General features: G+C 49.7%; 1 protein-coding gene and 1 pseudogene across 2 annotated transcripts; one reads left to right on the top strand and one right to left on the bottom strand.

Moving 5' to 3' along the window:
• Positions 1–41: 41 nt before the first annotated feature.
• Positions 42–9,948, bottom strand: Atg4d (autophagy related 4D cysteine peptidase). 2 transcript variants are annotated; one of them, XM_051155990.1, is made up of 10 exons: positions 9,528–9,948; positions 8,458–8,541; positions 8,200–8,373; positions 6,636–6,912; positions 6,494–6,558; positions 4,358–4,488; positions 1,309–1,387; positions 1,150–1,226; positions 952–1,071; positions 42–578 (listed from the first exon to the last, which is right to left on the bottom strand). In XM_051155990.1, the coding sequence occupies exons 1-10, from the start codon at positions 9,760–9,762 to the stop codon at positions 396–398; spliced, it is 1,425 nt and encodes a 474-aa protein (XP_051011947.1). In that variant the 5' UTR covers positions 9,763–9,948; the 3' UTR covers positions 42–395. The 2 variants fall into 2 exon arrangements, with proteins under 2 accessions (XP_051011947.1, XP_051011948.1); XM_051155991.1 differs by having other exon boundaries at positions 952–1,044.
• A 4,075-nt stretch (positions 9,949–14,023) lies between these two features.
• On the top strand, positions 14,024–14,233 carry LOC127198753 (40S ribosomal protein S28-like; annotated as a pseudogene).
• Positions 14,234–20,809: the final 6,576 nt, after the last annotated feature.

Genomic DNA, 20,809 nt, shown 5'->3' with positions numbered 1-20,809 from the left:
GTCTTCTCCAAGGACAACCTGAGATGTCAAGCACCCCCAGCCATGTTCAAGTCTGCATCTTTATCAGCTTCCACCCAACAGCCATTTGGTTCTCCCAAGACAGGGGCTTTGGGACCAGTGAGTTCAGTGATCAGTGCAGGCTACAGAACTTGAATCAGGCCCTGAGTGAGTGAGTGCCCTGGAGCCCACTCTCCATCCCTGGCTCCTGAGGAGGGGTGGGGGCAGCTAAAGGGCACAGCCCCAACCTGGAGGCTTAGAAAGGTCTGCACTGTGCTGGGGAGGATGGGGGACATGAGGACAGGGGTCCAGCACCACCACCAGAGTTCCAGGTCCTGTACTGGACATGACATAAATAAAAAAATAAATAGTCTGGCATCTTTCCCCATCCCTTCCCACTATAAAAACACAAAGTCCTCAGAGCTTGGCCGCTTGGCCTTGAGGAGGCGTCCTGTGCTGGGTAGCCGCAGTGTGGGCTGGGAGAGCTGGGTGCAGAGGGCATCCATGCTGTGGTCCTGAGCGTGGCCCTCAGCCACAGTGAACATGGGGTATCTTTCCATGGCTGAGGAGGAGCTGAGGATCTGCAGGAGGATGGAGGGAACGGTCTCAATTCAGGATCGTCCATAACCAGTGGCAGCTGTTGAACAATGCATGCCTGACTAATTGGCCTACGCTGTGAACAGCTGCCCTGGAACTTCATGAGCTCCCAGATGGCTGCCACCCCCCCCCCCCCCCCCCCCCGCCCCCCAAGCAGTGGCTGAAGCTTTTCAGGCACACTCCATTCTGCTCTCATCTATTCTGCTGAAGTTCTTGGTGGTAGACAAGGTAACCTTGACCAATGGACGGTCTTGTGTTACTGTCCCAGGACTGTGGGTGGAACCCTGTGTCCATCTGGCACACAGGAGGCAAGGACACTGCCACCAAGACATATATATCCCCATGATTAGAGCTCACCCGTATCAGCTCCGAGCAGAGAGTCTCAAACTCCTTCCTGCTCCCAGCATAGAACCCCACGGTGCAGCTGGGGTCCATCTTGGCAAAGGCCATCTTGCGGGGCGAAGTGCAGTGAAAGGACTGCGCAGAGAAGAGAGGTTTGAGGGACCCCAATTTTGTGCCCATATATACAGCCCCCATCCAAAGCCATCAGCTCACCTCCAGGGGGAAGTCGGCCTGGCTGACATCCACTGTGGGCTGACAGTAGTGGGGATCCAGATAGAGCAGGAAGTCATCTGGGGTGAGGGGCAAATGTAAACTGGGGTGGGCAAGAGGAAGGTGGAGGGTTTTGATCCAGGAAACGGGGCTGTAGCTTACCCTGGTAACCAATGAAGTACAGTGAATGCCGGGGCTTGCCCCCCATGATGCCCAGGCAGAGTTCTAAGCGCAGGAGCTCCTGGAGAGAGAGTGCAGTGAGTCAGGAGCTCAGCAAGTGGAGCAAGCCATCAAGCTAGCCAGCCCAGCCTGACAGCGCTGACATTCTAGAGCGGAAACAGCCTTAGCTCCCAGGTGTGAAGGCCTTACAGAAAGGAGGCTATGTAACTTCTTACAAGGTTTTTAAAAAAATTTTTAGAATATTTTTCAGATTTATTATTTATACAGTATTCTGCCCGTTTGTGTGTCTGCACTCCAGAAGAGGGCAGAATTGAACTCAGGACCTTTGGAAGAACAGACAGTGCTCTTAACCTCTGAGCCATCTCTCCAGCCCCCTCTTACAAGATTGTTTTTGTTTGTTGGCTTGTTGGCTTGGCTTTTTTGTTTTGTTTTGTTTTTCGAGACAGGGTTTCTCTGTGTAGCCTTGACTGTCCTGGACTCACTTTGTAGACCAGGCTGGCCTTGAACTCACAGCGATCCGCCTGCCTCTGCCTCCCGCGTGCTGGGATTAAAGGTGTGTGCCACCTTGCCTGGCTTGTTTTTTTTTTTTTTTTTAAGATACTTTTATTTACATTGGTGTTCTGCTTCCATGTATGTCTGTGAGGGTGTCAAATCCCCTAGAAGTGGAATTACAGTTGTGAACTGCCATGTGGATGCTGGGATTTGAACCCAGGTCCTTTGGAAGAACAGTTGGTGTTCTTAACCACTGAGCCATCTTTGCAACCCCACAAGATTATTATTTTAATCTTTTGTTTTTCTGAGAGGGTCTCAATATGTAGACCTGGGTATCCTGGAACTCTTTGTTTAGACCAGCCTGGCCTCAAACTCAGAAATCCCCTTGCCTCTTCCAAGTGCTGGAATTAACAAGCGAGCCCATGTACCTGTTTCTATGTGTAGGTACGTGCACCTGAGTGCAGTACTGGATGGCACTGTCATCTCCCTGACGAGTTACAGGCAGTGAGAGCCCTGGTGTATGCTATAAATCAACTCCGGTCCTTCCTAAGAGCAGTGTTCCCTCTTAGCCACTGAGCCAACTCTGTAACCCAGTGGTTCTCAGCCTTCTTAAGGCTGCAGCTCTTTTTTTTTTTTTCTCCGAGACAGGGTTTCTCTGTGTAGCCTTGGCTGTCCTGGACTCACTTTGTAGACCAGGCTGGCCTCGAACTCACAGTGATTCGCCTGCCTCTGCCTCCCAAGTGCTAGGATTAAAGGCGTGTGCCACCACACCCGGCTAAGGCTGCAGCTCTTTAACAGTGATTCATGCTGTACGACTCCCAACTATGAAGCTGTTTTCATTGCTACTTCATAACTGTAATTTTGCTACTATTATGAACTGTAAATACCTGTGTTTTCTAATGGTCTTGGGCAACCCCTGCAAAAGAGTCATTTGATCCCTAAAGGGGTCATGATCCACAGGCTGAGCAGCACCGGTCTACCCACTTTTTACCTTTTTGCTTTCAAGACAAGGTCTCACTATATAAAGCAGGCTGGCCTTGAACTACAGCTCTATCTGCCTGCCTCTATCTCCCAGCTTTTTCCCTTTAAAGACACTCTCATGTAGCCAAGACTTGCCTTAACTTCTGATCGTCTTGTCTCCACTATCTCCAACTACCAGCTACAGTGCAAGGAGTTTATCAAGAGGACGGACATGCTTGAGTCAGTCTCCCCTATGTAGGCCTTAACCTCCAGAATTACAGGAGTGTGCCTCCACACCCAGTTTTATTAATTTATTTTGGTGCTGGGGATAGAAGCCTGACCTTGCACATGCTAAGAAAAAAGTGCTCTGACACAACTCCACAAACCCACTACCCAGCCAGGACGGCCTCAAGGGGGGACTTCTCAGCGAGGCCCTAGCAGGGATGATGGTGTGCGGGAGTCTTCCATGAGGGCAGAAGATAAAGGCTTGAGCAGGAGTGTTTTGCAAATACCACACTGGCCAGTGTAGTTGGGGTTGAGTAGAGGGGGGCAGTGGGGCGAAGGTAACACACAGCAAAGGGTCTTAGGCTTACAGGGAGAACTTGAATTTTCATCTGAGTGCAAACATGCCAGGGGTTTTCTGCCTGAGCCGGTCATGCTGTCCCCTTTTCCTGGGCCACTTTTGCCTTCTAGAAGGTCCTCCTGCCTCAGCCTCCCAAATGCTTGGATGGGATGACAGATCTGGATTTTTGGGCTTTTTTGTTTTTTTTTTAAAGATTTATTTATTTATTATGTATACAGTGCTCTGCCTACATTAGGCCTGCAGGTCAGAAGAGGGCACCAGATCTCATTATAGATGGCTGTGAGCCACTATGTGGTTGCTAGGAATTGAACTCAGGACCTCTAGAAGAGCAGACAGTGCCCTTAACCACTGAGCCATCTTTCAAGCCCAACAGATCTGTTTTTAATAAGAAAATACATTAAAGTGCTGGGTGCTGGCTGGCATGGAGCTCTTCCACCTTGAGCTCCTTCCCTAGCCTTCCAGAACATTCCAGCTTGTTCTTAGAACATCCACTCTACCCAACATAATCAGAATTTTGGCTCATTTCTCTGGGTTTGAACTCCAGGCCCCATGATAATGAATGGATCTGTGGCAGCTGTGTCACAGTAGGCAGTGCTGAGTATGAGGATCTATGTTCAATCCCAGGACCTACGTCAAAAAGTATGGTAGCGTGTGCCTGTAATTGCCTCATAAAACCAGGTGGGGGCTGGGCAGACAGCTCAGGAGTAAGAGCACTTGCTCATTAAGCCTGAGGACAGGAGCTCAGAACATCAGCACCTTTGGAAAAACCTGGGCATGGCCACACATGCCTGGAACCTGGGGGCAGGAATGGGGTTACTGGGGACTGCTGACTGCTACACCAGCTCCAGGGCTAGAGACCCTGTCACAGGAATGAAGTAGAGAGTGACAGAGAAGGCACTTTGTGTCTTCTCACTTCCAAGTGTGCACACCTATACACATACACTTAAGTGTGGAGGGCCCCCAGGCAGAAGTGGCCCCCCCCCACGAGGAGCTTACCTTCACACAGGGCACATACACAGGGTTAAGGGTCTCGCCACCCAGTCGTACAGGCACCAGGATGACCACAGACTTCCACTCCGCTGTGGGATCAGGCCAGGACACCAGGCGTGCCACATCTGCCTTGTATACTGCAGGAACAGGGCAGCAAATGACCTTTCTACCCAGCCTTCTAGCCCCAGGAGCACATCATCACCCCTGCAACTCTCGGTGAGCAATGCTGCCTCAGCAGAGAATGGCTCTCTTGTGCACTGAGTCCTAGACAGTCGGCATATGCAGGCAACTGGAAGTTATCCCATAAGCAGAGAGGGAGAGGGAGGGCCTTAGGAGTTTGTGTGTCCCAGACTAGCCTGAACTCTGTAGACCGATGACTATGAGGCCTAATAAGCCTGTCTGCACCTCTGATGGACTGAGATTACAGGTGTGTGCCAACAAACTGGGTTTGTGCAGAGTTCAACATGAACCCTAAGGCTCTCTGCGTGCCAGGGAACTGCTCTCTGCCATCTGAGCTATAATCCCAATAACCGATTCTGAGCAGGCACCAGCATGCCCCACTTTAAACTGTTTATGAAGCTGGGGATCAATTTCAGAGCCTGTGTGTCAATGTAGCCCCTTTACCATTTAATTACATTCCCCATCCCCATGAAGCCCGTGTGCACCCACATAGTGCATATTCACGTTGTGTATGGGTGCACATGCCTATGTGAGGACTCGAGGTAAGAGGGCCACCTTGAATATCGTCCTCAGGAACACCCTATCTTGTCTTGAGATAGGTTCTCTCACTGGCCTGAGGTTCAGGAGTTAGGTTAGCTGGCTGCCAGAGAGCCCCGCAGATCACCTGTATGCACCCGCTATCACGCCTGAGCTCTGGTGATGGAACTTGAAAGACAACTGAGCTGTCCTCACACTCCATAAGAGCACATCAGCCTCCCCTTTTTTGTTTTGTTTTTCAAGACAGGGTTTCTTTGTGTAGCCTTGGCTGTCCTGGACTCACTTTGTAGACCAGGTTGGCCTCAAACTCACAAAGATCCACTTGCCTCTGCCTGCCTCCCAGAGTGCTAGGATTACAGGCATGTGCCACCGTGCTAACTCCCCCCACCCCTTTTTTTTTGAGATACGGTCTTACTATGCAGCTCTGGCTGTTCTGGAACTCTCAAAGATCTGACTGCCTCTGCCTCAAATGTTAGGATTAAAGGGTATACCACCACACTCAGATCAAAAAGGCCTCTTGTGAACTGCAATCCTCTACAGGCTCATGGGGGAAGATCTAAAGTTCTAGGAAGGGCATTCTCATAATTCTTACATAGTGGCTTTGAGGCCAGCCTGGGCTATAAGAGAGACTAATTCAACATAAACTAAGCTATATTAATATAATCAGCTGACCTGGAAGAAAGCGATAGCTAACATCTGTACAACCCGCTGTGGGCACTTTTTTATTAACTTATTTGTATGTGTCATGTGTGGCTCGGGTCTCTCCTTCAGCCAGGTGGGTTCAGGAAAGCCGATCTACTTGGTGGTAAGACCCTTCACCGGCTGAGGCTTCATCTGTCTGGCCCTTTTATAAGAAGTACACTTATTGTTATGTGTCTGTGTGTAAATTTGATGGAGGTGTACATGCCACAGTACACAACCGGAGGTGAGAGGACAACTTTGTCATTAGCTGCAGGGTTTGACTGAGCTGGCAGGCTTCTGCAGTAAGCACCGTCACTCACTGAGCCATCCTGCCGGCCCCATATGTTTCTGGATCACTGAGCCACTGAATCTTCTGCTGCCTTATGAGCCTGAGGAGAGCAGATTTACCAATATATCAGAACAGTTTGTACAGTTAAAAGTGAGCAGGGCTGTCCAGGCACCCGCTGGCACTCCGGACACGCTCTAGAACTCCTCCAGGCTGTGCGCACCCTGAACAGGCCACAGATAAATGTAGTTTTGTTTTTTAAGTGAGACTTGAGTGAAGAAGAGTCTCCTCTCTTGGATCTCTCATTCTGACTTTCTAGATTCTGCAGGGAGGCAGGAGACAGAACCCTGACTACACCTCCACAGGACGTGCTTAGAATCTACACCCAAGTCTCCCTCTGCCCCAAAACTTGCATCATCCTTGAGGCATCAGGGCCTTGTGCTTGTTCCCAGCCTCACCTGTGCAGTCCTGAGAGACGTACACCACCAGGCGGGTGACCTCTGAGCAGCTCTCCACAGCTTTCCTGGGGGCAGGAAAGAAGACAGGCATGAGTTCCAGTGGATCACCAGCAGTTCCCATCGCCCCTGCAGTGGGTCTCACCTGAGTATGTGTGCCACCACAGACGGCCCGTACCAGTCTCCTGCCTTCTTGCCAGAGCTCTGCCCAAGCTCCACTAGCCGATGTAGACCAAAGGGGGCCTGAGGATGATCGGCAAACCAGGAAACAATCCGCCGATGCCACTGATCCTGCTCCATCTCTCGTGTACCCTGGGTCCATTGTGGGGACACATGACGACCAGGCCTTCGGTAGTGACTGGGAGGGGCTGGTCCTGGCATCTCAGAGGGAGCCAGTCCTGTGCCCTCCACCCACCTCCAGTCTGCAGAAGAATGAAATTTGTAACTAAACATGTAGTGTGTTTGGGGCACAACTTTCCAACTCCTTCATATTTGACTCATACTTCTAACACTCATGTGAATTCCAAATTGACTCTTTCCCCCTTGGTTGAGACAGGGTCTCTCTATGTAGCCCTGGCTGTCCTGGACTCACTCAGTAAACCAGGCTGGCCTCGAACTCACAGAGATCTGCCTGCCTCTGCCTCCCAAGTGCTGGGATTCATTTCTTTTTAAATAAAGTTTATTTTTATGTGCAGGAGTGTTTTGCCTAGTGTTCAAAGATTCCAGAAGGGTGTGTGAGATTCCCCAGGACTGTAGTTACCTATGGTTGTAAGGAGGTTGTGGGCGCTGGGAATCAAACCTGAGCCCTCTGAAAGAGCAGCAAGTGACCTTAACAGTTGAGCAATCTCTCCACCCCATTTGTTTATTTATTTGTTTCTTTTTCTTTTTCAAGACAGGGTTTCTCTGTGTAACAGCCTTGGCTGTCCTGGCCCCCACTTTGTAGCAGGGTTGCATTCAAACTCATAGAGATCTGTCTGCCTTTGCTTCCCAAGTGCTGGGATTAAAGTCATGGTGCCAAATGATGCCTCCTTAATTATTTAATTTTTGAGACAGTTCTTGTGTAGACCAGGGAAATAATCTTTTTGTTTTGTTTTGTTTGAGACAGAGTTTCTCTGTGTGTAGCCCTGGCTGTCCTGGAATCATTCTGTAGATAAGCCTGGCCTCGAACTCAGAGAGATCTGCCTGCCTCTGCTCCTTGATCTTCCCACCACTCGGCCAGGGAAATAGTCTTAAACTTCTATCCCTCCTACCCCAACACACTTGCTAGGTTTCAGGCAGGCACCAGTTAAGTTCTTATTACACACACACGCACGCGCACACACACGCGGGCGAGCACACGCGCATGCACACGCACGCGTGCACGCACACACACGCACGCACACACACACGCACGCACGCACACACACACACACGCACACACACGCACACACACGCACACACACACACGCACGCACACACACACGCGCGTGCACGCACACACACGCACGCACGCACGCGCACGCGCACACACACACGCACGCGCACACGCACACACACGCACGCGTACACACACACGCACACACACGCACGCGCACAGGCACACACACGCACGTACACACACACGCACGCACGCATGCACACACACACACACACACGCACACACGCGCACACGCGCACACACACACACACACACACACACACACACACACACACGCACGCACACACCTCACCTCTAGGCAGAAAGTGCAGGAGCAGGCCCTGGGCTAGCAGCATCTGACCGCTTCGTAACATACATCCCCAGCCGCAGTCCGAGGTCAGGCTGCCCCCAGCCAGGGGTGGGAAGTCCCGGCGATATGTGAGCCATAGTCGAGATACAAAGTCCCTTTGAAACCGCTGGATGTCACCTACGAGAACCAATTAGTCAGCTGGGCAACCCAAGAGAACCCTAGGAGACTTCCTTTACCCTGTTCCCAGATTTGACATCTCACCCTCTCCCTCGAAATGGTAGCGTCGCCCACAGAGGTGAACACAGGAGATCTTGCTGAAGCTGGTCCGGCTTTTAACGGCCCAACCTGGGGAGACATGGGGTGGCGCCCAGCAACTTGAAGCACTCAAGGATCAGCAATGGGGCTCCACTCCCCATGGTGCAATGAGCCTGATCCCAGCTGGGACGTCAGGGGCAGCTGTGAAAATTCCATGCCTCATCAGTCTAAAACATAGGCGGAACTCAGTTACATCTTCGTAAGGATCCGCTATCAACTCAGGGAGTCAGGGCCATTCTCTTCTGACTGTTGGTTTTCACTGGAACATGTTCAAAGCACATTTTTATTGTGTGTGTGTGTGTGTGTGTGTGTGTGTGTGTGAGCGAGCCTGTGTATGTATGTGGACAAGCACCATAACTTGGGTCTGCAGGGTAGATAATTTGCAGAAGTCAGTTCTCTCCACCATGTGGGTGCTGGATGGAGCTGAAGTCCTCAGGCATGGTGGCAAATGCCTTTAACTACTGAGGCATTTTCCCATTGATTGATTTAGTATGCACTGGCATTTTGCCTGCATGTATGTTTGTGTGAGAAAGCTGGGTCCCCTGGAACTGGGAGCTGCCTTGTGGGTGCTGGGAATTAAACCCAGGGCTCTTAACTGCTGAGCCATCTCTTCAGCCCCCCCCCCCCATTTTTTCCCCCGATTTCATGAGGAACTCAAATCAGCCTGGAATTCACTACATAGCCCAGGCTAGCCTAAAACTCTTGGTCATCCTCCTGCCTCAGCCTCCCAAGTGCTGGGATCACAGGTTTGAATCCAGCTAGCTCTGTTCTTACTATTGCACCTAGGGCAGTTAACAGACAGCAGGAAAGCAAAGGAATCTGGCCAAGGTCAAACAGGTGCAACGGGTGGAGCTTGAGAACCATTTCCCAGGTAACCTGCCCCAGGTCCAGGCCTGGGCAGGGCGGAGGACATGCGAGTGACCCGCCGGGTGGGATCATCCGCAGTTCAGGGTTAGGGTTTGGTTTGCTTCTCTCTGATCCCTCTGGCGCCCATGACCTCTGCACCCCCTCCTCACCATACTTGACGTTGTTCCAGGCTGTCAGAAACTTGGCTTTGAACTTGTCCACCTCGTCAGGCTCGGCGGGGTCAGTCCCAGATGAACCGAGAGCTGCCACACCTGACCCGGAAGGTCCCAGGCTGTTGGAATTCGGGATCCGGGTTTGTCCCCTCGGCCGGCGACAATCGGGCCGGCGCGAGTCCTCCGGGCTCCCGCTGCGGTATTGCGCCGCGGCCGGCGACACGGAGTTCATGGACGCGCCAGGCAAAAAGGACGCAGGTGTCCCCCGAGGTCGGAGGAACTGCGAACGCTGGAGCGCAGCCCCGCGGCCAGAACAACACTACTCCGTACCCGGAGCCAGGCTCTCCGGCCGGGCTCCGGACGCAGCGGGTAACCGGGCTTCCACAGCCGGCGCCATCTTGGCGGCCCAAAGCGCCCGGATACGAGTGGGCGTGGTCATAGAGCAAGCCACGCCCTCGCACTTTCCACCTCCCTGGGTCTCACCACACCTACCTTATCTCACCGCGCAGGCGCAGGCGAGCCACTGACAGCTCTTATGCGAAACAGCTTTGTCTGAGCTCCGGGAGGTCACTCCCACTGCTATTTTCTGAAGCCTTGCAGACCCTCGTTCTAGGTGAGATATAAAGCTGCGGACACTGCAGCTTTTTCCCTCTCCAGAGCGTTGATTCCGCTCCTGGCCGCTCAAATTACACTGCAGCGGAGGTTATATCTTCTGGGTTCGACACCTGGGGTTTGCCATGCCTCTGGAGGACTCTAATCCTCGCAACTGGAGTCTCTTCCATCCTGAGGGTTGAGAAGATCCAACTCAGGTTACCAGGCTTGACAGCTATCGCCTTTATGCACTGAGCCAAATGAAGGTCCTTTCCCAGTGTTTCTGGTGTTTTTTTTTTTTTTTTTTTTTTTTTTTCGAGACAGAGTTTCTCTGTGTAGCCTTGGCCATCCTGGACTCACTTTGTAGACCAGGCTGGCCTCGAACTCACAGCGATCCGCCTTCTTCTGCCTTCCGAGTGCTGGGATTAAAGGCGTGCGCCACCACGCCCGGCCCTCCTTTCCCAGTGTTTTGAGACAAGGTCTCACTTAGACCTCTCTGGCCTGGGGAGAGCAAGTTCTGAGTATTCAAGCCACGCCTAGGCACGAGGAGCCCCAGGTGTCACATCCAGATGTGACCCCCGGCTGCAGTGAAATTTGAGTGGCCGGGCAGAGAACGCTCAAACCCTGGGCTGTTCTTCTGCCTCAGCCTCCCAAGTGCTGGGAGGCTCACAACTGAACTGCTGGGGATGCAGCTGAGTTGGTAGAGGGCCTGGTATGCAGGAGGGCCTACGGTCCATCTCTAGAAACCCATAAACTGGGTGCACTAGTGCATGCAATCCGGCGCTTAGCGGGAGCAGACGCTCCTCTACTGTGCAGAGAGTTTGAGGTCAGCCTGAGCTTCACGAGAACAAAGGAGTTTATCAACCCGGAATAGATGTCACCCTGGGGTGTGACCTCTATTCTTGGCCCCAGTGTCCTTCAGGTCATGATTCTCTGTGCCTCAGTTGCCTCCTGTGCAAAATTTGAAGGCATATCTGTAAGACTATGAAAGAAAAATAATTTTTTAAAATATTTATTTATTTATTATATATACAGTGTTGTATCTGCATGCACACATGCAGGCCAGAAGAGGGCATCAGATCACATTATAGATGGTTGTGAGCCACCATGTGGTTGCTGGGAATTGAACTCAGGACCTCTGGAAGAACAGCCAGTGCTCTTAACTGCTGAGCCATCTCTCCAGCCCCAATTTTTGTATTTTTTGAAACCCAATTTCATGTAGCCCAGGCTGGCCTTGAGCTTACTAGCTATGCAATCGAAGGTGGCCTTGAATTGGCTTATTATTTACTTATTACACTTATTTATCTGTCTTTGTGTGTGCACATCCTTGCTACAGCACTTGTGCGGTGGTCAGAGGACAACTCTCGGAAGTCACTTTTCTCCTTCTACCACACAAGTCCCAAGGACTGGACTTGGGTCATCGACATGACAGCAAACCTGCTACTGTATCCTGAAGTTACAGCTCTCCTCTCTCCACCTCAGGACTGCTGCCATTACAGGCATATGTGACCTTGCCTGACCCTAACTGGCAGATGTCCAAAGAAAGATAACCAGCCCAGAGAGGGAGAAGGGGAGGTTGAAAATAAGATTTTTGTTTTGTTTTGGTTTTTGGTTTTTTGAGACAGGGTTTCTCTGTGTAGCCTTGGCCGTCCTGGACTCACTTTGTAGACCAGGCTGGCCTCGAACTCACAGCAATATACCTGCCTCTGCCTCCTGAATGCTGGGATTAAAGGCGTGCATCACAACGCCTGGCCTTAAGATATCTTTTTATATAAAATGGGAGAGGGTGCAACCTCGTTTAGAGTTAGAGGAGGGGGAGGGGGAGAGAAGGAGGGGACATCAGCGGGGAGGGGACGTAGACAAGTGGTAGAACTTGCTTAGCATGCAGGTCAAGCCCCAGAACGGCAAAAGAGAAAAGCCAGGCCCCAGGCAACTGTGCTGAGGTGGTGAGTGTGTCAGTATCTTGAGTGTGTGACATTTCCTCAACATGAAATCATATCAGATTGCCACCTAAAATATATGAAGTGAGGCTGGAGCTGTGGGGTAGTTGGTAGAGTGCCTGCCTGGCATGCACACAGTGTGGGCTCAATCCCAAGCACCTGGTAACATGTGTATCAGGCACTTGGGAGATGGAGGCAGTTCAAAGTGACCCAGTGTGAGGCAAGTGACACCATGGAGAGAGAGAGAGAGAGAGACAGACAGACAGACAGACAGAGGCAGAGAGAGTTCTCATAGTGACACATGCATTTGATCCCAGCACTAGGGAGGTAGAGGCAGATGGGTCTCTGTATTCAAAACCAACATGGTCTAATCTACATAGGACATTCCACACTAGCCAGAGCTACATGGGGAGACCCTTTATAAAACAAAAAAACAAGCAAACATTCAAAACAAAACAACAACTAAAACTTCCATGGAACCCACTTAACTTCAACATAATTCAAATACCAGGTCAATACAGGTGACAAAAATGTATTGTAACCAAGCCACTACTGATGGATCAGGGCTGCAGAACAGGCTTGGGAGCTAGAGCCAGGCGTGGTGGCACACTTCTTTAATCCCAGCACTCGGGAGGCAGAGGCAGGCAGATTTCTGTGAGTTTGAGGCCAGTCTGGTCTACAAAGTGACTCTAGGACAGCCAAGGCTACACAGAGAGACCCTGTCTCAAAAAACAAAAAAACAAAAAGGCAACTTGGGAGCTAAACTACAACCCTGGAGGGAGGTTATACACCATATTTAAAGGACGAAACATAAAGTGAGGGGGAGTGGGGTGGGCTGTAGCATTGTCCAATCATATTTATTTATTTATTTATTTATTTATTTATTTATTTATTTATTTTTTTGAGACAGGTTTCTCTGTGTAGCCTTGGCTGTCCTGGACTCACTTTGTAGACCAGGCTGGCCTCAAAATCACAGCAATCTGCCTGCCTCTGCCTCCTGAGTGCTGGGATTAAAGGCTTGCGCCACCACACCCGGCTCAATCATGTATTTTTAAATGTGCTCATTTATTATGTATACAGTGTTCTGCCTGCATGTACACCTGCACACCAGAAGAGGGCACCAGATCTCATTATAGATGGCTGTGAGCCACCATGTGGTTGCTGGGAATTGAACTCAGGACCTTTGGAAGAGCAGCCAGTGTTCCTAACCTCTGAGCCATCTCTCCAGCCCATGTCCAATCATATTTTGACATAAGGGGTTAAGCGAGGGAGTTTCCATCAAAGGATAGGGCCTGAGAACATGAACTTAGTTGACTCTGCCAGCAAGATGGAGAAGTCCCGAGATGTCTGAACTCAGACAACTGTTTCCTTATAACAGAAGCTGTTCAGCTAGTGGGAAGTCCCCAGCTCCCCTAGGGTCGGGGACTTTGAACTTAGTTTCTCCTTATGATTAAATGGAGTCTGAAAACGCAGTGGTAGTACTTAGAATAAGTTTCTTTTGTTTGTTCCCAACAGAACAACAAAACAACAACCAAACAAAACCCGGGCAACAGGTGTATCTAAATCTCTCAGTGTGAGCAGACACTTGTTGCTAAGACTGGTGACCTGAATTTGACCCCTAGGACCTGCATGGTAGAAGAAGAGAACCAACCTCCAAAAAAGTTGTCCTTTGATCCTCCAAATGAACTCTACAATATGCTATGCTAGTACACACACACACACACACACACACACACACACACACACACACAACAAACAAAACCCTTTCTGAGCAGGGCGCACACCTTTAATCCCAGCACTCCAGAGACAGGCTGTGAGTTTGAGGAGCCCAGCCTGGTCTACAAAAGTGAGTTCAGGGTAGCCAGGACTGTTACACAGAGAAACCCTGTCTTGAAAAACAAAAAACAAACAAAAATCTTTCTATATAAAGAAAAGTTCGCTCTCCGCCAGATCGCCGCCATCATGGACACAAGCCACGTGCAGCCTATCAAGCTGGCTAGGGTAACCAAAGTGCTGGGCAGGACTGGTTTGCAGGGACAGTGCACGCAGGTGCGTGTGGAATTTATGGATGACACCAGCCGCTCTGTCATCTGAAACGTCAAAGGCCCCATTCAAGAGGGTGATGTGCTCACCCTATTGGAGTCAGAAAGAGAGGCTCGGAGGTTGTGCTGACCCTGCTGCTGGGTCCTGGAGATCCACCACTTAACCCATGGAATGACCTGCAACTGTTAAATTAAGCATTTGTATTTAAAAAAAGAAAGAAAGAAAGAAAAGCTCAAGGCCCTCCTTAGTTACAGTGAGTTGGAGGCTAGCCTGGGCTATACAAGACCTCCCAAAAGTATTGCATGCCATGGTCCACTTCCTCCACACCAGGTGTACTGCAGCATCTTTGTTATTTTCCTTCACCATCCTGTGGGTGGCTGAGTGCCTAGGCTTGCTTCCCCTGCTCAGTATTACAAAAGAGAACTATGGCAAACGTTGCCAGCCAAGGAAAAGATCAAAGTTCAATATTAGAGGCACACTTCTGCTGCACCCCAGTTGCTCTTACAACATATTTCAACCAGGAAATCCAGCTGGGGATGGTCGGCACACACCCATCAAATGATGAAATAATGGCAAGAACTCAAAAAGCTGTTCGACTCTGGATTTCCTTATGAAGCCCAGGCTAGCCTCAAAGTCACTGTGTGGCCAACGCTAGGTTTCAACTCATAGCAGTCCTTTTGTGTCAGCCTCCTGAACGCTGGGATGACAGGCCTGAACCACCACACCCAGCTGGACCAAAGCCATTATACAGTGAGGAAGAAGGCTGAGGATGTAGCCTGCTGCGAAAATTTAATAAAGATCTCTCTCTTTACATTTTTGTTTGTTTGTTTTGTTTTGTTGTTGTTGTTGTTTTGGTTTTTAGAGACAGGGTTTCTCTATGTTATCTTGGCTGTCCTGAACTCGCTTTGTAGACCAGGCTGGACTTGAACCCACAGTAATTTGCCTACCTCTGTCTCCCGAGTGCTGGGATTAAAGGAGTGCACCACCAAGCCCGGCTCTAGAAAGGATTTTTTAAATTGCTTATCTTAAGCCAGGTGCAGTGGCACACGCTTATAATCCCAGCACTCTGGGATGCAGAGGGAGGTGGGTCGCTGTGAGTTCGAGGCCAGCCTGGTCTATGAAGTGAATCCAGGACGGCCAAGGCTACACAGAGAAACCCTGTCTCGAAAAACCAAACCCCCCCCCAAATTGTTTATCTTTATTTTTTATGTGTGAATGCCAGCGAGTATGTATGTGGACCATAATTGCTAGCACAGTTCTTGGATTCCCTGGAGCTGGAGTTATAGATGGTTGTGAGCCAAAATGTGTGTACTAGGAATTGAACCCAGTGCTCTGCAGGAGAAGCCAGTTCTCTTAATCACGGAGCCATCTCTCCAGCTGATCCTCCTGCCCCTTCCTCCTGAGTCCTAGCATGACAAGTGTGCACTGTTTATGTGGTGCTGGCAATGAAATCCAGGGCCTCAAGCACGCTCTGCAAACACTCTGCCATCTGAGCCTCAACCAGCTGCTTTATGTTTTTTGTTTGTTTGTTTGTTTTGTTTTTAGAGACAGGGTTTTTCTGTGTAGCCTTGGCTGTCCTGGACTCGCTTTGTAGACCAGGCTAGCCTCGAACTCATAGCGATCCGCCTGCCTCTGCCCGAGTGCTGCGGTTAAAGGCGTGCGCCACCACTGCCTGGCTTAAAAAATAAGTCTTATTTTAAAAAGCTTCTGTTTGTTTCTTAAAAGTTCTCTCTCTCTCTCTCTCTCTCACACACACACACACACACACACACAGACACACACACACACGGGGGGGGGGGGGGAGGCCGGTGGATGACCCTGCAGGTGCTCATGAAAGCCAGATGAGGGACTTGGGTGGCCTGAAGCTGGAATTGCAAGTCAGGTCCTCTGATAAAGCAGCGTGGTCTCTTAACTGCTGAGCGGCCTCTCCAGGTCTGCCACCAGCCCTCCAGCCCCAGTGGCAAGGTCTCAGGCCTGGAACTCACAGTAATCATCCTGCCTCAGTGTCCTGAGTGATGAAATTGTGTGAGCTCCACCACAGACAGTTGGAGAGCATTAACCTGCCGAGGGTACGATCCTGGCTTCCATCGAAGATGTCAGGAAGAAAAGAAGGAAAAGGGAGAACAAGAAAAATTCCATCTGGTAGCACAGGGCACCCACCACATGACCGTTCACCTGGAATGGTTCTCTATAAGATGCGTTTTCTCCTGCTGACATTGTGGCATTGACTCTTCAAGTGAGTGAAGTCTGTCTGCCACTATAAAAATGCTTCTGTGCACCTCCACCCAGTTCCCACGCCCTGGGTGAAATACATCACACCTTGAACTCCCTCCCAGGCTCAGCAGTTGTTGGCATAAACAACACTGGCTTAAAGGAAACATGAGAAGCAGGGGGAGGGGCATTCTCTCAGCCCATCAGTTTATATCACTCTCCTTGTTAAACTCCCCCACTATCTTGAGCCATATGTCTTGTCTCTCATGTTTGTACAGCATGGGTGCCTGGGGTGGGTCCCTACTTGAAAAGAGAGAGAAAGGGAGGGCAAGAGAGAGAAAGAAAATTATGAGAGAAAAAAAGAAAAGAAAGGAAGAAGAGAAAAAGAAAGGAGAGAGAACAAATCAGGAAGATCAGGGTCATCCTTGGCTACATAGGGAATTTGAAGCTAGCCTGGGCTACATGAGACCTCTGTCTCAAAAACAAACAAGTTACTTCATACCACATGTAGAGGGTCCAGGCAGACAAAGCTGCCTGCACCTCATAAGTGCACTGGCTGTAACTTACTGCCACATTTGTCACTGGAGAATAGGGACTGCAAGGTGGCTCCGTGGGTAAAGGAGCCTGCTGCCAAATCTGGTGGCCTGAGTTTGATTCATAGGATCTATGTGGCGGAAGAATAGACAAGACTCCCCCAAATTGTTCTGTGACCTTCTCGCATGTTCCATATCTCCCTCCCTCCCTGCCACGCCCCCCCCCCCTGCCGTCTAGCCCCCAACTTTGGCTCACTTTTTTATTTTAATTTTATTTTTGGTCTTTTGAGACAGGGTTTCTCTGTGTAGCCTTGGCCATCCTGGACTCACTTTGTAGACCAGGCTGGCCTCGAACTCACAGGGATACACTTGCCTCTGCCTCCCAAGTGCTGGGATTAAAGGTGTGCGCCACCATCACCTGGCTCAGCTCACTTTTAAAGAGTGTGTGTGTGTGTGTGTGTGTGTGTGTGTATCTCTGGGCTTGCTGGCCACCAGAGTCAGGACTAAGGCAGAGAACCACCAAGCAGGACAGTTGGCATCCTTCCCTGGGCCTGGGAGCACAGCTGGGTGCACACTCAGGCACATGACATGGACTGAGTGCCGAGACCAGCCAAGCCAAACATGCCCGACAGGGACTGTTTCTGCTTCTCACTCTCTGTAACAGTTAGCTTTAGGGTGTGCTCCAACAGGCGAAACAATAAACTGAAAAACATGAAAATGCCAATTTAGCAGGGCAAGGCTTTAATCCCAGAACTCAGGGGGCAGAGGCAGGCAGATCTCTGACTTTGGGGACAGCCTGGTCTTCAGGGCAAGCTCCAGGATGGCCAGGGCCACACAGAGAAACTCTGTCTCAAAAACAAAAACAAAAGCAAACAAAAAGTCTGGGAGAAAAAAGACTGAAACAGTGAGTATATTCAGCCAGGCCTGGCAGCACATGCCATTAATCCCAGCACTTGGAAGCAGAGGCAAGTGGATCTCTGTGATTTTGAGACCAGCCTGGCCTACAGAGTGAGTTCCAGGACAGCCAGAGCTCCACAGAGAAACCCTGTCTAGGAGGGAAAAAGAAAGAGAAAGAAAGAAAGAATAAAAGAAAGAAAGAAAGAAAGAGAGAGAGAGAGAGAGAGAGAGAGAGAGAGGGTCAGGCAGGAAAAGAAAAAGGAAAAGAAAACGGAGTTGAGATGGTACAGCTAGAAGTGCAAAGTGGAGGCAGGAGGGGACGCCAGATAGCTCCCGGCAGGGAAATAATACCTCATATTAATTACAATTCTCGGCTGTATTCTTCAAAGCACTGTAGAATTACGTTTTCATAAAAAGCAATAAAAAGAATATGAGCCACCAAGACATCAAGTGAGTGCTTGTTTCAGGTCAATGACTCAGTAGAACCACGTGATATCTGCAAGGCATCTCAACCCAACCTCAACTTCCGATCTTCCAGAGCCTGTGGGCTTTCCAGCCTGGCCAATCAGAGCAGCCATTTCCCCCTAGGCCAACTGAGAGGTTGTTTATGATTGGCAGTCTGGATTTCTGGTGTTGCTCTGGTGATAACCAGGTCTCTTTCCAGAGGGCAGCTGAGTGAAGATGACAATGATATGGTTTTTGTTTTAGGTTTATTTATGTTATGTGTATTAATGTTTGCTTGCATGTATGTCTGGGCACCACATGTATGCCTGGTGCTTTGGAAACTCCTGGAACTGGAGTTACAGACAGTTGTGAGCACCCTATGGGTGATGGGAAATGAGTTGGGTCCTGTGGAAGAGCAGCCAGTGCTACTAAATGTTGAGTCATCACTTCAGCCCACATATATATAGACATATACACATACATACAGATATACACACACACATATATGTAATCTTTAAAAGTGAGCCAAAATTGGGGGCTAGAGAGATGGCTCAGTGGTTAAGAGCACGGACATATACACATACATACAGACACACACACACACACACACACACACACACACACACACACATATAAAGTGAGCCAAAGTTGGTGGCTAGAGAGATGGCTCAGTGGTTAAGAGCACTGGCTGTTCTTCCAGAGAACCTGGGTTCAGTTCCCAGCACCCACATAGGACCTCACAACTGTCTGTAATTCCAGTTCCAAGGGATCCAACATTCCCCCACACCTACATAAGGACAAAATACCAGTACATGTAAAATAAAACTAAAACATTAAAACAAAGCAAAACAGCAGAAACAACAACCCAAAACCCTTCAGTCAGCATGTATTGTATGAAAGAAGAACTTTTAAAAGGAGTACTGGGTACTCTTCCAGAGAACCTGGATTACCCAGCATCCTTGTGACAGTTCCCAACCATCTGTATCCCCAGGGGATCTAATACCCTCTTCTGGCCCCTATGAACCCTAGGCATGCACTCAGTGTACAAGCATACAGGTATGCACATATAATAATAATAATAATAATAATAATAATAATAATAATAATAATAATAATAAAAAATAAATAAAAGCAACAGGTATGGTAGTGCGTACCTTTAATTCCTTAGGCGGCAGAAGCAGGTAGATCTCTGTAAGCTCAACACCAGTCTTGAACATAGCAAGTCCAAGTTCCAGTCAGTACTATACAATAAAACCCTGTCTCAAAAATCAAAACCTACTAGGCATGGTGGTTCACTCTTATAATCGCAGCACATGGAAGGCAGAGACCAATGGATCTCTGAGTTCGAGGCCAGCCTGGTCTACAAAACTACAGGACCGCCAAAGCTACACAGAGAAATCCTGTCTGGAAAAAAATAAATAAATAAAAATCTAACAAGAAAACTGAGGGCTGGAGAGATGGCTCAGTGGTTAAGAGCATGGTCTGCTCTTCCAGGGGTCCTGAGTTCAATTCCCAGCAAACACATGATGACTCATAACCATCTACAATGAGAGCTGATGCCCTCTTCTGCAGATATAGCACTCACATACAATAAATAAACAAATTGAAAGGAGACTTGAGGCTCACAAATGAAAGCAGCCCCCCACCCCTGCCACACATAAGATGGCTGCAACCAGGACTCCAAATCTGACCTCCATGCCTGACCCCGGTGCTTGCCTGTCTTTGAAATGAAGAACAGTGCCAGGTGGTGGTGGCGCATGCCTTTAATCCCAGCATTTGGGAGGCAGAGGCAGGTGGATTGCAGTGAGTTCTAGGCCAGCCTGGTCTACAAAGTGAGTCCAGGACAGCCAAGGTTATACAGAGAGACCCTGTCTCAAAACAACCACAAGAAAAGAAAAGAAGAAAGAAAGAAAGAAAGAAAGAAAGAAAGAAAGAAAGAAAGAAAGAAAGAAAGAACAGCCCCCAGGGTCCAGATAGAGAGAGGCAGGACTGCGGTTAGATGCAATGGCTTGGCTGCTTGAAGTCCAATCAGAGGGCAGCAGGGAGCTACAGAAGGTTGTGAATAGAGTGAGGACAGGATGAACGGTGACTGCAAGTTGTGATCGGTGATAAAAAAAATGGGTTCAGGGGCACAGCAGTGCACCCCTATCTTCCTGGCCACTCGGAAGGCTGAGGCAGAATCAGGAGCCCAAGGGCAGCATGGGCAGCATGCCAGAGACCAGGTTTCGGAGTCAGGCAGGGTCGAACGTCCCTTCTCTACAACTGGGAGGCAAAAGCAGGAATATTGCCGTATGTTCGAAGCTAGCCTGGTCTACAGTGTGAGTTTCAGGCCAGCCTGGACTGCACAGTGAGACTCTGCCTCAGAGACACAAAAGCAAGCAAGCAAGCAAGCAAACTACAGAGGCTGGCGAGCTGGCCCGGCGAGCATGAATACCCTGCTGGCCTATCAGGAGCACCTGAGCTGTGATCCCGGCAGACATAGGAGAATCGCTAGGGTTTGCTGACCTCCTAGCTCAGCAAATGGGAGCCTTGGACTCACACACGGCACACACATGTGTTGACATAGACAGAAACACATTCGTAAGTAAATAAATAAGCATTTAAAACAAAACAAAAAACC

The sequence above is a fragment of the Acomys russatus genome, chromosome 14 (genome assembly GCF_903995435.1).
Source record: "Acomys russatus chromosome 14, mAcoRus1.1, whole genome shotgun sequence".
Classification (NCBI taxonomy): domain Eukaryota; kingdom Metazoa; phylum Chordata; class Mammalia; order Rodentia; family Muridae; genus Acomys; species Acomys russatus.
This window is presented reverse-complemented; position numbering and strand designations above follow the sequence as displayed.

What these genes read in the sequence shown, in the direction of transcription:
- Atg4d (XM_051155990.1), bottom strand. Translation starts at nt 9,762, where the DNA reads ATGAACTCCGTGTCGCCGGCCGCGGCGCAATACCGCAGCGGGAGCCCG. An exon ending in CTACCATTTCGAGGGAGAGG is followed by an intron (nt 8,374 to 8,457) that starts GTGAGATGTCAA and finishes TGGTTCTCGTAG; the next exon opens with GTGACATCCAGCGGTTTCAA. An exon ending in CCTGCACTTTCTGCCTAGAG is followed by an intron (nt 6,913 to 8,199) that starts GTGAGGTGTGTG and finishes ATTCTTCTGCAG; the next exon opens with ACTGGAGGTGGGTGGAGGGC.